General features: G+C 41.0%; 1 protein-coding gene across 1 annotated transcript; it reads right to left on the bottom strand.

The window, feature by feature from the left end:
- Nucleotides 1-1,989: 1,989 nt before the first annotated feature.
- On the bottom strand, nucleotides 1,990-16,990 carry LOC145440470 (receptor-type tyrosine-protein phosphatase beta-like). The gene is made up of 14 exons (XM_080318082.1): nucleotides 16,695-16,990; nucleotides 13,321-13,463; nucleotides 12,544-12,673; nucleotides 11,434-11,706; nucleotides 10,248-10,376; nucleotides 10,055-10,192; nucleotides 9,473-9,649; nucleotides 9,323-9,412; nucleotides 8,862-8,976; nucleotides 8,316-8,473; nucleotides 7,138-7,260; nucleotides 6,932-7,075; nucleotides 5,200-5,466; nucleotides 1,990-3,064 (listed from the first exon to the last, which is right to left on the bottom strand). The coding sequence occupies exons 1-14, from the start codon at nucleotides 16,786-16,788 to the stop codon at nucleotides 2,463-2,465; spliced, it is 2,583 nt and encodes an 860-aa protein (XP_080174208.1). The 5' UTR covers nucleotides 16,789-16,990; the 3' UTR covers nucleotides 1,990-2,462.
- Nucleotides 16,991-17,015: the final 25 nt, after the last annotated feature.

The raw sequence follows: 17,015 nt of genomic DNA, 5'->3' as shown, positions 1-17,015 counted from the left end.
TGCGGACTCATGAATCAATACATTAATGGAGTATTTATCCACCTATGCAAGGAATAGAGCGTATTTAATGTATACTTTATATTAACAAAAGTTTGAAGCGTAGAGATCAAAAACAGTATTCAATGAATTTATGAACGTAATGTACTTCAATAGCTGTTGCAGTCAATGAGACTGTGGTCGATCAAAGCTGTCAACATGCTCTTGGCACTCTGGCTGCATATAGTAAACTCTTAGTACGAATACTGCACGTGAACATCTGTTAGATTGCAGCGCAGACTTGTCTTGTTAATGTTCATGATCTAAATCTAAAATGACTGGCCGCGAATGTACATAGAGTAGGGTTGCCATACGTCCGGAATTTCCTGGACATGTCCAGAATTTCACGGTTTAAACTGCGTCCGGGATGAAATTCTAAAATATGCGTAAATGTCCGGAATTTTGAAGGTTTACAATTGACATTGTGGGTAATAAGGAGACCACCGCCCTCGCAAAAATGCAATAAAAAATAAATAAAAATAACCATCATTTACTGAAATAATTGTGGTAGTAACTGCAATTATAAATGAACGGTGTATCCCTAGACTCGGTTAAGGCAGTTTGGATGCGTGAGTCAAAGACAGTGGTTCTAAACCAGGGGTTGATTTCCTTTAATCTTGGGATCACAAAGATGTTGAATGTATAATCAGCTTCCGAAATAGGACCTGAATAAGTTATTAAATTTTTCGGTGGGTCACGGAACATTTTAAAATTGGAAATGGAGCCACGACCATAATGTTGAAAACCACCGGATGTGCAACCTGCTGGTTTGGACCGGCATTTTGGCTCATAAATATTCTCATCCGATACCGCCCGCCAGACGATTTCATCCTGGCCGTGAAGAAATCTGATGTAGATTTTAGCTATCACCAGAGCTCATATTAGAGACGGCCTAATTCAGAACCTACGCCCCACTCCTGTATACAGATACAGTCAATAGGATAAGCTTGGAAGGTGTGACGTCATTTTGACATACAATGTGTTTATACCTCATTCAAAAATCCGCTAGTAGGCGATAAAGAGTATCCGGAATTTGAGTCACTATACTATGGTAACCCTAACATAGACCCGAACAGAACAAGCAGATTCATGACCATCTTTCTCAGGTTGGCAAACTTGGATTCATTCGGTGACGCATACCAGTTGTCCATGCTTTCAGATTGGATGTAATAAGTAGGGCGATGTTTTTGACATGTCAAAAAAGTCAACATTTTGTCAAAATTGTAGCGTTCGGTCAAAAAATGTCAAAATCCTTTCCAAGGTCAAAATTTTTTTGAGCTATGCATTTGGTTTGTATCGTAGATTTTTCATTGTCGGTGAACTTATCATTTGACATCTTACAGCGCGTAGCCTATTTTATAAGCCTACCGCTGTAAAATCATTGAGAACCATAAACATTCAAATGAAGCAAATAGGTTGACATGGTGTTATGCTCAAGGTACCGCAATATCCTAACTGAAGCGAGACTGCGTGGGCATTGCATGGTTCTTATATCAAAAAGCGCATGATGATCTAGTGATTTAGACACCATTGTCAAGAATGAAGCAACACGGTGTGTCACTACTCACCAGCAGTGTATATACGCACAACTTCAGTGTTGTCAGCCAACAACTGCTGCTGTTGAACGTTCTTTCTCCATTCTTGGCAAGCTTCTTAGTAAGGACAGACACTTCCTGCCCAATAAGGTAGGAAAGTATCTTTCGTTTTACTACAACAAATTTTGTTTCTTTCTACCATACTACGTGGTGTTAACTACTGGAATTCTTCATATAAGGCCAGATTTCGTTAGAATGAAGTTTTTTCATGTAGAAATTTCAAACGATATTGCGATAGTGTGACTAATATTTGACGCCTCAAAAATCGATGCGTAAGAGAATTAATTGAAGTAGGCTGCCTCTGAATATCCAATCCCAACTGATGGTATATCAAGACGACCAAATGGACGCATATCTAGTTCTTTCACTATCATTGAAAATTCGCTGTTGATCTCATAAAAACGGTACACCAGGACGACATAATAAGCATTTGACGGACTGAAACAACCGCGACAAAACAATGCCGACTGTTACAGTGTCACTCAAGAAATAAAGACACGTGCACTCCGTAGAACTCAATGGATGGAGAATGTAAAGTTAGCTTTGCGGAAGAATGCTAAATAAAAACTGTTAACCTCAGGGCACAAGTTTAGATAGGAATTCGCTAGAGGATTATCCAGAGACTTCTGGTGCAACTTTTAATCCTGAGAAGCAGGCTGCCAAGATTAACAGATTTAATCAGACGATTATATAGCATCCCAGAACAATAAAACTTTGTGATATCCTCCCTACATGGAAAACGATGAGCCATAAGAAAACAAAACGACAGTGTCAACAGTTAAGCTCGGTATCTGTATAGAATAAACTTTTTGGCAATGCGTCAAGGCTAATTTACGTAGATGGCAAGTTGGGGTGATTCACAGATTCGTCGGAGACGACCGGTTGTATATTCAGATTTTCGGATGCTGCAATAATCTCAAGCTCGTGTGGATCTACATTTTCGTTGGAATCAGTTTTATCCAGCCTAGGTTCATTTCCATTGGACTTGTGGCCGGTGTCTGCCTCCGCAGAAGGCTGGTCCTCTACTTCCAAACTCGCAGTGCTCGAAACGGCCGCTTCAGCTGGTGCGTCTCCAAGTGCGAAACTTGGGTCTACCGGATTCGGGGTAGAGTTTTCGGCACCTGGAGTAGACGTTTTGTGGACCACAGTCGTTTCCAAGCCTTTCGAGTTCTCGCCTCCAGCAGGCGCTAAATCCTTGGCGCCTATCGCTTGAAGCTTGATCACATATCTGGTGTTGTCTTGCAGGCCTTCGAACACGCGCTCCGTGTCTCTGGTCACAATGGCGGAGATTAAAGTGGGCTCTTCCCAGGCCCCTTCTTGTACCAGGGAGGCGAGAACATGCTTCGAGTTTCCTTCCACACGCCAGATCACTTTCACGGAATCTTTAGTTATTTCGTCAGCCGGCATGTGGACGTTGAGTATGTCGCCGGGCGCTGTGATGTAGTATTTAAAAAATGAATGGTCAATTTATTTGCAGGAAGCCAATGCATTATAGCCAACATTCTCCGCATTCTATTTGATTAATTATAATATGAAGCGATATGTCGTAGATCTAATTTGTGAAATGTTTCAAAGCTCTAATTTTATTTTTAATCCAATCTCCGGTTCTGGAAATGCTACCTAACTGTATTTGGCAAATTTTGACGACATACATACACAGAGTTGTCACATATTCACAATTTGCTATAAACATAAAACTATAATTTTCAACATGACTTTGTATTGTGGAAATTCTCCTGCAGTCAAATACAAACAATTTCGGCCCTAATCCTAAACTTACCATTAATTAAAATTGAATAGTATATTCATTAGGGATGGTGTGAACCTCTGAAAGGTTCAGGTTCGTGTGAACGCGAACCTTTTTGAAAGGTTCTGTGTGAACACGAACGTGAACCTCGTGACGTCACGTGACGTCATATTGGTAATTCCAACCCTATCCTTCAATGAAATGATAGCCTATATTAATGTACACGATACCTAGTGACGACTCGGGCAACATAGCGTCACAATGCTGAAGTATATATTGACGTTTTAAACGTCGCCAAATATATCAACTGGGGCAATTAAATGATATAATAATCCCATACAATCAATATCTTTCGCCTTTGCCAACAATTTCGACGAGGACTTACCAGGGAATATAAGGAAAGGTAGGTGTATTTTTGTCTTTGATGTTTTTGCAGCATATACACCGAATCATGATATACATACACACGATCTGCGCATATGCATACCATGATTACATTATGTGCATATGCCACCGGGCAAGGAAGATGCAGATATAGCCTTGTAGCAGTGTTGGGATGGCTCGAGTCATGACTTGACTCAAATCAGACTTAAATCACCTTTTTCGTATGATAGACCGGAAAATGTATTCGGCATCCGAGTATTGCTACATTGATTTTGATCCTGGTGTGAACCGGGTATCTATGCTTGCTACTGATATTACCCCATTAACAAGATATACAGCAGTATAGCCAACACCTCAATTGCACCGATTTGGTTTTAATGATACAGTAAACCTGAAGTCAAGATTGACCCCAAGCGCCTGCTAGATTTTTTACATCAGAAAACGATATCAATCTCATTGATTGGTCGAATAAGCATCATTCAATGACTACATAGCTTATTTCGCTCGTGATGTTTTGTGATTGCGGGTCAAGCTCGCAGCAGAGAGTCACTAAATATTTACAAACGGAAAGCTGGATCTTTCGAGCAAACTTTTGCAACAAAGCAAGTGAAACTTTTGAGATTGTCAAGGTGCATGCTCGTTTAGTGTTGATTATTTTATGCTGCCAGCGCCATGCATGGAGTGGCCTGCAGTTGAAATGCAATAAATTTAAACCAACGATGTTATAATGAAGTGAAAATTGTTATATATGAAAAAGGTTCACAGTGCAGAACCTACCAAGGTTCTGTTGTGAACGCGAACCTCTAAATTTCCGAGGTTCACACACAGAACGCGAACGTGAACCTCGCGTTCACACCATCCCTAATATTCATATTGAAATGAAACCCGAGTATTTTCGGCTGACACTCGTCAGGGGTAATCGTCAGCAACTAGTAGAGAATGAGAAAGAACATTGTATATCAATAATAGTATCACAAAATATGACGTTACCAGCATGAAACTTCGAATGAGAGAGCGTTCAGTGCATTATTCCCAGGTGGTACACAAACTCCTTCTGTTGACAGAGTTTCTGTTGGTGTATTTTGATAAAAGTCGACTCCAGGGCACATTCGAAGTTTCATGCTGGTACCGTCATATTTTGTGATACGATTGTTGATATACAATGTTCTTCCTTATTCTCAACTAGTTGCTGACGATTACCCTTCACGAGTGTCAGCCGAAAATATTCGGGTTCATTTCAATATGAATATACTATTCAATTGTATAGTGAAGTTCTGCACCTCCAAGAAGCTCTATTAATTTAAAGTACGTTCTTATTATCACTCTGGCTGAGGGAACCCAAATTTTTGTTGTTGTGTTAACTGATCTCTTATCCTATATGACTTCATCTATTGGAAGCATTTTAAAATGCGACAGAAAAAATTTCTCAAGACTTACTGGTGTAACCAAGTACTTCAGATATAGGACCAGCTATTCCCCTCGCTATCGGGGTGACGTGGATCGCGTACAACGTCCCGGGGATCAGCCGGTCAAACGTATAGTTAGTTTCTTCAATTCTCGCAGGTCGAAGCTCGCAATCCACGCCCTGATCCGGAGATATCGTAACGTCGTACGAATCGACCCCGCCTTCGGGTGGTGACCAAGATACGCGGATTTTGTTCTTGCTGAGATTTTGCGTTTCCAGATCCGACACACGGGCTGGCCCTGTGATATACAATCAACAGTAACGATACTCCCAGCGATATATAGCCTATTCTCATCTGCTCAAGGAACACCATGTAGCCTACAACGCGATGTAATGAACGGATAGAAGATGTTGGAACGACCAATTACGACCTCTTAATCTAACATGCAGCTCGGCCCAGACTTGGACCGCTAGATAATTCTAGTTGTCTAATTATAGAATACCTAGAAATAAATGTCGCTAATCTAATTCTAATCGATTTCGTCAAATGTTTCTATGGTCTCATTATAATCCTAATCTAATTTCTGAGGTGCCTAAAATGCTCGGGAAAACTGCGTAGTCCGAAACGAGCCATCTCGTTGTTCATTTTCCATTCTCGTTTTCCATTCTCGTTTGTTATGGACTAAGTTTGATTTTTGTTGTATTACTTTCTAATTCGTGACTTGATTAAATATCCAAGTTTTTTTGCGAATTCAGTAATTATAATTAGAATCTAATTTTGAAAAACTTTGTATCTATCATTTTACTTCTATTAATACCTGGATAAACTGAAATTTTCGGGTTATATAAGACTTTGGCTCGGCCTACATAGTGACCGATGTACGGGTGTTTGGTGTTGGCTGCCTTTCTTTCGACAATCTTCCTTGCTCTTTTCCTTCGATTCATAAGTTCGTCATCTGTTATTTATCTGGGCTTTGTCGACTCCGTAAGAACTATAGCCACACAGGGGGGGAAGGAGTCAGGATAAACCTCCAACGCCAACGCTTTTGCTACTGGAAATCGAACCAGGTTCGCCTGTGTATATTAATGGCGGTGGATTTCACCAAGCGACTATAACTGTAACTTGAATTAGCCACTTCTCCGAACCCGGAACTATTATTATTGCTATTACACGACGACGAAAGTGGCGCTTATCACCTATTCAGGCCTATGTACCACGACAATGTATTTGATGAAGTTCAGTGTCTTTGCTTTCATGGACAACTTGTCATTCTTGTCAACTTAAACTAAAACTAACGGCCTTTAAAACACTACAAATGTCACTAACTGGCACAACTAATTAGATTCAATTCCGAAGCCACTCATTAATTTTTATGTTATCGGGATCGGATCGGTTTTTCACATGAGCGATTGATCATCGATGGAAGCTTCTAATGGGAGGGGTTTCGACCCCTGGTACCGACCCACCGGCTACACCACGGTTAGTAGTGATGAATCTGCGCAAGCAATGGCTGCAAGCATATCACACAACAGAACACCGACATCACCATTCACGCCAAACAGCGACCCGTGTTTTCTGGTAGTTCGGCAACTAATTCTTATTTTAATATGCAACTAGAACTAGCTAGAACTAACTTTTAAAAATGCGCAACTAGGCGTAAAACAAGTACTATACTAAAAATAGCCCAGTTGACCGTCATCTAAGATAGGTATTTGTACAGCCTTACAGGTCTGTGCCTGTGTAATCATATATTTGATGCCAACCTGTAGTACAAGACCCGGTCGACGGTTCGCTCTCCACACCATAGCTGATAACGCTGACAAATATTTCGTAGGTGGTGCCCGGCGACAGGTCTTCGATCAGATAGTCGGTTTTGTCATACTTGACGGTGTCCTCGTGATTAAAACCTTCAAGATAGCAGATAGCGGTATGTTAACAATGAAGACCAGCGATGCCGGTATCGAATTACCTTCTCCGGTGACTCTGATTTTATAATGGTCGACCCCTCCGCCACTGGGGCTCCAGTTGAACTTTATCGATGCGGAAGTGACTCCGTCTGGCGGGTATGAGATTACTCCGGCCGGACATGGTACTAAAACGAATCTGTACCATTACGTTATGCTAGGGAACGGACTCGGGCATCTAAACAATTCTAGTAGTCTAATTAAACTAATCAGAGCGAAATGCCGGTAAAATAAATGTAATCGACTTTGTTAAATGTTTCTAAGCTCTAACTTTAATTAAATTATCTTTTTCCTGAAAAGGCTACAGCAGAACTGTATTGTGTGAAACGAGCCAAGCTTGCTGTACAGACATTCGCCATTCTCTTGCTGGTGAGAATAAAAGATCTTTTACTTGGTAGGAAATGAACTTGTTGCTATTTCCAAGTTTTCTCGAATTCAGTCATTCTAATTCTAATCTAATTTGGAAAGAAACTGCGGTGTTGGTATAATTTTAATTCTAATTTGAAAAAGATGAGAATTATCGAGTTGTTCAATTCCTGTCTTTAGGCCAATGGTTTCGAACCTTTTTGTTATCGCGGACCCACTTTAGAGAAATTATTAATTCGGCGGAGCCCTGCCTAAATTTTGCACTCAATTAACATATGTGTCATTAGCATAGAATTGAATGAACAATTGACATAATACTAAAATATAGAAACATCAGCACATCAGGGTCAGAGGTTTTAGCGGGAGCCTGACACGTTTGCATTTAAGGAGAGGAACGAAAGCAACAAGATCGCTTGTCGTTTTCCGCAAAAATTCGTCTAGGTAATCACGGACCCCAAATGCCTTCTCACGGATCCAAGGTAGGGACCCACTGCTTTAAGCACTACATTGGGTATGTAGGCACATACGACTGACTACTGAAGTATGCGACCCCCGACCAAATTCACTTTTTCAAACTATAGTTATTGAGTAGGCCTACTTGTGGAACATTCTTCTTGTATTTTCACATGATGTAGTTTTGACATGGTGTAGATGTATACTTCTACCTGTAATCGAGTAGAATCTACGGTGTTATACATTCACTTCTACCTGAGTAACAAGTTCACAGTAGACTGCTTTTATCACTTATTTATATAATCTATGATAGCCTGTGCTTGGTTAGAGATGTAAAATTAGAAGCAGCCTTTTTTGAACTCACGTGTGCTGCAGCGTGCCGATTTTGAGATCGACTGCCGTCCTTCGCTATTGGTTGTGATCGAGAATAGATATTCGGCGCCCGGCGTCAGATCGGTGAACGTGTATCTGTTCCGTGTGATATCTCCCTGGCTCCATGTGCCACCAGCTCCGCCGTCCTTCCTGGTATATTCGTAACAGATGACAGATTTATTCCTCATTTTCTCTTATTGAATTATTAATAGAATTCGCTTATAGTCCCAGCCAAACGAGTGTGTATCCACGCAAAAAGGTGGTACACGAAAAAAGAATCTGCCTCTGATTATACCAGATTATAAATCTAGCATTTGTTACATATAGCCAATTAGACATTAGTGTTGTTCAAAGGTAACTTTCTCAGATGTGTAACGTCTTTTTTAGCCAACCTAACAATTGTAGCTAATAGCCACAAAAATCCGAGAAAAATAATATTTGAACAAGCCTAATAGACATGGTGCGAATGGCCCTAGTTACCTATAAGCACCCTTCAACGATACATAAATAAAGACACCTCACGCCATTAAATACTAACATGACAAGAATAGTGTATGTGTCCCAGTGACCTTCGGCGCTTATCCAATGGACTCCGATTTGCGTCGATTTCAGTTCATCTTTCGGGAACGTAATCTCCCCACAGTGCGAAGGTTCTATTACAATGGAGAGTCGTGTAAGTTGAAAGGGCATTCAGTATACCGGGTTGTAGCTGGGACTATGCAAAACCGAGTAGGCCTACCTGAGTGATAAGATTATGAATCGAGTGTTAGGTTTCGAGACGAGTATATACTCGAGTATCAGCACCCATTATTCTAGGTTTAGTTTTGCCTAAAACTGATATGTAGAAGTAGAAGTAGTGTAAACTGTAAACCACTCGAGCAACTAGTGTGAGTATGCAAAATCTAGTTGAAGTACTTCGTTACTGGCCGCCTCTGTCCAGTACTCGAATCACTCTGCCTAGCCCTGATTATAGCATATGTTAAATTACAGAGAACCAACCAGTAAGAAACGCAGACACCACTCTCTGACTGATCTTATCTTTGGAATTAGTGACGATTCCAACCGTGTACTTTGTGCCGGGGCTCAATCCTGAAAAGATATCAAGACAATGTTAACATATATAACGAATTGTTTCGCTGTTTTCCCCACCTTTGAACGTGTACATATTTCCTGTCACGCCGCGCGGGGACGGACTTTCACCCGCTAATTCTTTGGGATTTAAAAATAGGTCGTAATCATCGGAATCGCCGGGGGCGCTGTCCCAAGTGACCATTGCGCTGTGCGTGCTAATGTTGGTTACGGACAGATTACCGACCTCGCTTGGCACTGTAAAAAGAGTCACCAATATGTATTGCAATAAACAGTTAATTGCAATACCAACTGCAATCGAAGATTTTCATCTTTTCCAAGTTAAATTAAATTGTAAATATAGCTGGACAGTTTTTATTCAATTAGATTAGAATTATAATTACTGATTTTGCAAAAAGAATAGAGTTCAGCTCATATCAAATTTGAGTTCATTCTAATAATCATGAGAACGGGAAATGTTTGCACACCATGCTCGGCTAGTTTCGAATTTAAATTATAAATTAGAGCATGAAAACATTTCACATGATTAGAATGAGATTACAGGTATTTCGTTGTAATTAGTCTTATTGGGCAACTATAATTATATCAGTAATCCAATTCTGTCTACTCTGCAAGATCCAAAGATCCATCTGAAATGCTCACATGTGCATTGCTGAAAGGTCTTTCGGAGGCTAATCTTCCCGTGCGCGTGCGAGTAGATTTCGCAAGTGTAGTCTCTGCCGGTGACCAGGCCGTTGAATCTGTACGACGTTTGCTTTATCTTGCTAATCTCGATCGGGTCTGGAAAGGAACCCGCTGCGTCGTTACCAATGCGCGAAAACGGAAGCTCCTATACCTTCATCGGGATGGTCGCTCGACAGGGTGAGTGTATAGCATTCTATTTCTCCCAACGGCGGTTTCCACACGATTTGCATTTCGTTGTGCGTTACGTGGGGAAAAGACAAATCGTAGACGTGTCCCGGATCTGAATAGAGCGAGTGCGGTATCAACATCAGTTAATTATTAATTCCGTCATTTCAAAACGCCACAAGACTGTGTGATACATTGGAAAGATAGGAAGGGGCCGAAACGATTTAGTCTTTGAAATCAGAAACCCATCTCGGATTATTCAAGAGTATTTATTGACATTGCTAGAGATCAAAGTGTGGCTAAGCGGTCTGGGAGTGGTGAGGCAGGTCGAAATCAGACTTGGACAAATAGAAAAATATTCAGCTTTTCACATTAGATTCGAGTTAGAAATACTGAATTCGGCGGTAAATTCTACCCACCGCGCTAATTTTGCAATTTCGAAATGTTCCACTCCAATAACTTCGCTTCTGCGGGTTGGTATTGAGCCAGATTTGCTATACATCGTTCCGTTAAACAACATAACAATTTCATGAGGTAGAGCCGGTGAAATCGATTTTTAAAAATATTATTATTTCTACTTGATGGATCTAAAATTCCCTCCCCCTCATAGCAATCCTTCTACCGGTTAGAATTGAGCCAAATTTGATGTACAATTTTTAGGCAAACCAACAACTTAATGAAGTTTAAGTCGGAAAAATACGAAAAAGTAATCTTTGAACAGCCGTAGGCTACTAGGCAACGGTTCTGTAACCTTTTCATGAAAGCCAGTAATTACAACCGAATTAAATTGCGAGCATTTCACATAGTAGATTCTAATTGGAATGCCCGAATTCAAAAAATGTCGGAAATTGAGCTGAATTGCAAACTAGAAAGACATATAACAGAACCAAGTTCGGCTCATATCACAAGTAGTATGCGACGGGCAGACGCCTGTACACCAAGCTTGACCCGTTTCCCACTATTCAGTTCTCATGTAGCATTTACAGGAAAACCAGAAAAAAGATGAGAATGAAATTTGGATGCGAGAAGCATTCCACAAATTTGATTCGAATACAACAAGATTACTTGAATTTAGCTCTAATTAGTTTCATTTGAATTATCTAGAATTATCTAAGTAATCAATATATAATATCCGTACAGTAGGCGGTCAATATGTCTGCATCTATACATACTCGTGATGACTGCGCCCTCCAAGGCATCGCTTTTCCTTCCGTTCGCGACGCTGACGACCGTTACATAGTACTTGATTCCAGGAACCAGACCGGTGAAAACATACTGCATGTGGTGAAGGTCGGACACAAACGTGTCGCCCGTGACTCCGTGCGTCGGCGTGATGCTGATTTCGTAACAGTCTCTAGCGCCAGGCGACGATTTCCATGTGGCTCGGAAGGTGGAGGCGGAGATATCTCTCGGGGGAAAGAAGAGACTGGTTGGTGCTTGAGGTACTGAATCAAATACACACGGATAGATGAGGGCTTTGTGCAATCGTTGCAGCGTTATATCGATAACTCATGGCAGCGCTCAAATTTTTCGCAACAATGCCGGTTTCTAACTCCTATCAGGTTGTTGGACCGTGAAATCAAATGCAAAAATAACTTAAGCCAAAAACTTTTCCGGCACTGGCACAGTAATGGGGATACTACATGTCTTTGGATTGAATGTTTCTAAAACAAGCCTGACTAATAATATACTTACAATACGTGTATAGGTATATAGTTTTAGTAGGGTTACCATATTTTGGAATAAGGAAAGGGGGACGCTTTCTCAAGATTTTCAGACTTACAATACTGGATGTAAAATCCGGAAAAAATGGTAAATTTACCACGAAATTGTGTTTGGTTGACTAAAGATTAGGTCGTCGCTTTTGCGCTTATGTTCGAACCACGAATTTCCTGTATAGCGTCGTTTATGCCCATTTTCACTTGAATCTGTCCATAATATGAGCTCCAAAAGCTGTAAAGGAGGACGAAATGCCAAAAAGTATGACATTCAGGTGTCCTCGGAGGACATTTTCACAAACCTGAAAAAGTAGGACACATCCTCATAAAGGAGGACGTATAATAACCCTGAAAAGGTACCCTGGCTCAACGCAGAATCGGTTTGTCAGAAAAACCTCATCACAGTGATCCTTTAAAATATAGCCTGGTTGTCACTATACACAAGCGCTAATCATGCAGCCTTCAGTTTGCAATCCACGTATTAGAGAGATCTATAAACGCGAGTTACGTGAGGTGTTACACGCTCCCGCTGCATTATCATTTACTAAGAGCGAAACAACTCACGTGTAGACTCGCTCGCGGAAGCGCAGGTGCTTCTTTTGCCATTCGCATCGATCGCTACCACTCCAACGGTGTATCGCGTTCCTGTCTTCAGCCTTTCGAAGGTATGGGATGTTGTACCGAGCGAGTTGATCTTAAAAAGAAGTTGACATAGGATCGCGCAGTTTTAGCGAATAGAGTGTGTATCCACGCCTAAAAGGGGGTGCAACAAAACAGAACCCATCCCTCAGAATTTTACAGTGGTATAAATCGAATTCAACACTTGAATACAAATGATGCTTTTCAAATTACAATAAGCACAGATGGAGTACGAAGGGAAGTAGAGACGTAGCGATGTAGGGATGTCTGACATAAAACAATGCTGTACAACAGGGGTGTCAAACTCAAATTGCTTCGCGGGCCGGATGAAACGGTCGGGCGGGCATGATGCCGCCCGCGGCCGTATGTTTGACGCCCCTGGTGTACGGTATGAATCAATCAGAACTGTCTCCTCCGCGAAGTAAAAATTAAGATAGCGATTGAATATATACAGATAATATCTATGTTGTTCGATAATGATGATTGGCTCAAACCGTGGTAATAAGGAAATCACACACACAAATATGAAAATCTTATTCAGCGCTAACAAGTCGACTGAAATGTTCCGCCTAAACCCAGACAACAGGGTTTCTATATTCATAATTCCGAGATATGTTCTGTTCTCGTGCACCACCTTTTAGGTGTGAATACATGCTTTTTTCACAAAGGATGTAAAGATCATCACTCGCTTATTGAACTCACCAGCGACTTTGAACGCACACCTTCTGGCGGGAAGATCCGCACCTGGTATCGATCTATCTTCACGTCGGCAGGCGCTTCCCACGCGACCTCGAAACTCTTGCAGGTGATATTCGTGAAGGTGAAGTGACGAACTTGAGGCGGACCTACAGGTACGGGTGGTCAAAGTACTCAGCGTTGCTATACTCAAATACAAATTGTAATAACTCCGAAATTATCTACTCAGTTGCAATTATAAGTTGATCACGAGAGAGATATAGTTTTGACTCTAGTATCTACTTCCAATGGAAATCATATCATTGCTTTACAGGCCCCATACCAGTAGGACTGGACACTGCAATTCTAGTATACTCGATTCCGACTCAAGTATTAATTCCAATGATTCGAGTCGAGTAGTGAGAGGCGAATTTACCTATACAATCTTTGCCACTAAAAGTTAATGTTTAACGGGAATCAGAGTTTGGATACTATTTTCCACTGTAGAAGGCTGTAAGCATCGATTGGTCGTGTAGCAGCATACGAAATACGTACTACTAGGCTTGCATGTAAACAAAAATCAATTTAAAGCACACATGCTTAGAACTAGGCCGTTGTTTAAAACTTTTTTGTATGCATGACGTCACAATGGATTGGTAAAGACAATTGGAAAGGGCTTCCAAACACTGTCATAAACTGATCAAAGATATCTTTGGCCGAGAATACATCGTTATGCAGCATTTTTACGCTTGGCGGTCATCGTCATCAGAGCACCCATTCCGTACCAAAAATCTATATATACCTGCTATAACTGTTGAACCGACGACGATTTCGAGGGTTACAGCCATTCCACAACGTGTATGTCGACTATTTTGGCTGCAAATCGTCCGTAGGCCCATATTTCTTATTTTTTCGACAGTATTTACTAGGCTATGCTTTAATTATACAACTTTTTAAAAAAATGGTTTTTATAAAATAGAGATTTGTTTAAAACACCGTTTGTTTTAAATGCAACGCTACGAAGTACAAAGCTACGGTCATTGGTGGAAATAATATTTCCTTGAAGTCGTGATCAACCCACAGCATTGTCATAAAGTGCAATTAGTTATGTCGAAAATATAACAAGTTAGCATTAATGTGATGTAAAACTGTCATTATATTCTTTGCGGTCGCACAAAAGCTACCTATTAGAGCTTTACACATCATTCACACCGTTATGACGTCCTTATGAGTAAAACTCGAATACTCGTCACGACCTGAAGCCTAATTCTCGATTCAGAATCGAATCACTCGCGTCCTTGATTTTGCGCAGGCCTGGCTGGCACAAGCATTCCTCATGTGGTCCGTTTCGTGTGCCAAAATTCATTTAGCAAGTTCAAAGCTGTCGTCGGTGATTGAAAACCAAAAGTCCACAGGACATATTTTTAAAAATAATTACTTGATTACTCCACGCCTTCCATTTTCTACTTCTACGTGAAAAGGTTTAGCGACGCTTGAAAATCGACCAGTTCTTCCCTACTTGTAATTGAGAAGTAACTTACGTCAATTATATAAGAGACTCCCGAATGCGGTGCAATTGGTGAATGCGCGTAGCTGTGCGATTGGTTTGTGATTTAGCTTATGGTCATTGGTCAGGAATGTTTGAGCCATCCTCAAGTGGGGGTAATAGAAAGGATTAGGCACCAAAATCGATAAAATATCTATTTCACATGATTATGTTTAACAATACATTCAACTTAGAATTTTATCGCGCACGTCACGATTTACGTCCAGCTCACAATTATTAGTGCTCTGCGTGCCGTGTAGGCTAGTACGAATTCCATATTTGAGAGGTGTCTCAACAGCCATATCACCTTCATTGCCAGCAAAGGGTTGGATTATCTGGGTAACGGTTAACCGGTTAACCGCAGGTTTTTTTATTATCCGATATCCGGATATAAATCTGCCGGTTAACCGGATAAAATAGTATCGTTAATAATGTGTTTTAAACTTTTAGGAAGCTTCAATAAGTCGTATATCAGTGATTCGCGCAGCCAATTAGCGGGATACGTCAATGCACTATGTTACGCGACGCAATCTCCCGCTGAGAAGATCGCCAAATTAGGTCATTGATTGCCGCGAACTCGGCTATCGTTGCTGGCCTGATTTTTCGAGTCTTCAACAAGCCTATAGTTCCACTGGCAGAATCACATCTGCAATAGGCTCTGTGGACATTTATACCATCACTGGCCTACATAATCGCATCTGCATTGGATTGGTGCTCACGATATTATCGCCGGCCTGCACAATCGCATCTGCAATAGGCATGGTACGAACGATATCATCGCTGGCGTAACCATAGTCTCGGCCCTGGCATGCGTTGGCTCCTATCTCTTGGTGGCTTGGACACAATATGCCGCTGAGATTATTGTGATTAGCGATTGTGATTAATGAGTGACATTGCGAAACTGAATGACATCGAATGTTCGCATTCCGGAAACATGTTCGCGCGTGCAAGCGTAATTGATTTCCGCTGATACTAAATTCGAAAAAAATCCAAACCACCTCGTTTTATTTAAAACACCCCCCTAATTTTTCGGCTGGCTACCGGCCTGATCATGTGAATTTCTCATGGATGAATTAGAGCGAGCTAGCATGTCGGCCTCAATTCCGGTATCAGCTACTCATCCTTCCAGTACTGGACACCTAAACAGAAGAATGGGCAAAAAGGAAGCACTGCTTACTATATTCAGCCTTGCTTACTATAATTCAGCCCATTTTGTGGAAGCAGAAAGAGCATTTAATACGTTTTGACTCTTTGTTACAAAACTCGGTCCCGGCTACAGGATGCCACTATTGATGCGGTGTTCGTTATAAGGAGGGAGCTGCAATTACACTGTGTAATGATTTTGCGATCCATTTTTTATACATACCTCGTGAAATTGATTATCTCACTTGGGATTCACTATCCGGTTAAGCAGTTAGCTAAATTCCAAATATTGAAACACTATTGATGCGGTGTTCGTTATAAGGAGGGAGCTGCAATTACACTGTGTAATGATTTTGCGATCCATTTTTCATGCAGACCTCGTGAAATTGATTATCTCACTTGGGATTCACTATCCGGTTAAGCAGTTAGCTAAATTCCAAATATACGGATATATCCGTTATCCGGATAGTGAAAATTATTGATATCCGAACTAACCCTACAGCAAACAATGTCTCGGGATCGCAAACATTCTGGTTGCTCCATTTAATATTGTTTGATATCACGATAAAGGGGGAGGGTGGCGGGCGCGAAAATTTTCATTATCATCAGAAGGGGCGTGCAGGAAAAAGAACCACTGCGTTAGGGTGTATGCTGGCTCATTAGGCTATGCATTACGTAGCACAGGCTACGTCGATTGTCCGAAGACACTTACCATCTTCATCTTCTAGCTTGTCCACTGAAATGGCGTCTTTGTCGTCAAAGAACAGCCCGTCTTTTCTGCTCAGCTTTGTAGGTGTGCATCCCATTATGATCTCAGTTTTAGAGCTACATTACGTGGAATACGAAACATATACGATTGGGCTACACAATAAAACAAAAGTTTGCACATTTCAATCTGTCTGACATTGGGAATATAAACCTGACCATTCATGTCTGTTGTAGAGGTTAACTTATTTTAAATTAGTGACCTCACATATCAATAATATGAACCATTACCTCCATCGATAGTGGAATGTTTATATCTACCTATCAT

The sequence above is a fragment of the Botryllus schlosseri genome, chromosome 6 (assembly GCF_051294905.1).
Source record: "Botryllus schlosseri isolate E-star chromosome 6, Bs_hap1, whole genome shotgun sequence".
Classification (NCBI taxonomy): Eukaryota; Metazoa; Chordata; class Ascidiacea; order Stolidobranchia; family Styelidae; genus Botryllus; species Botryllus schlosseri.
Note: the sequence above shows the minus strand (reverse complement) of the source record. Positions and strands in the feature narration are given on the sequence as shown.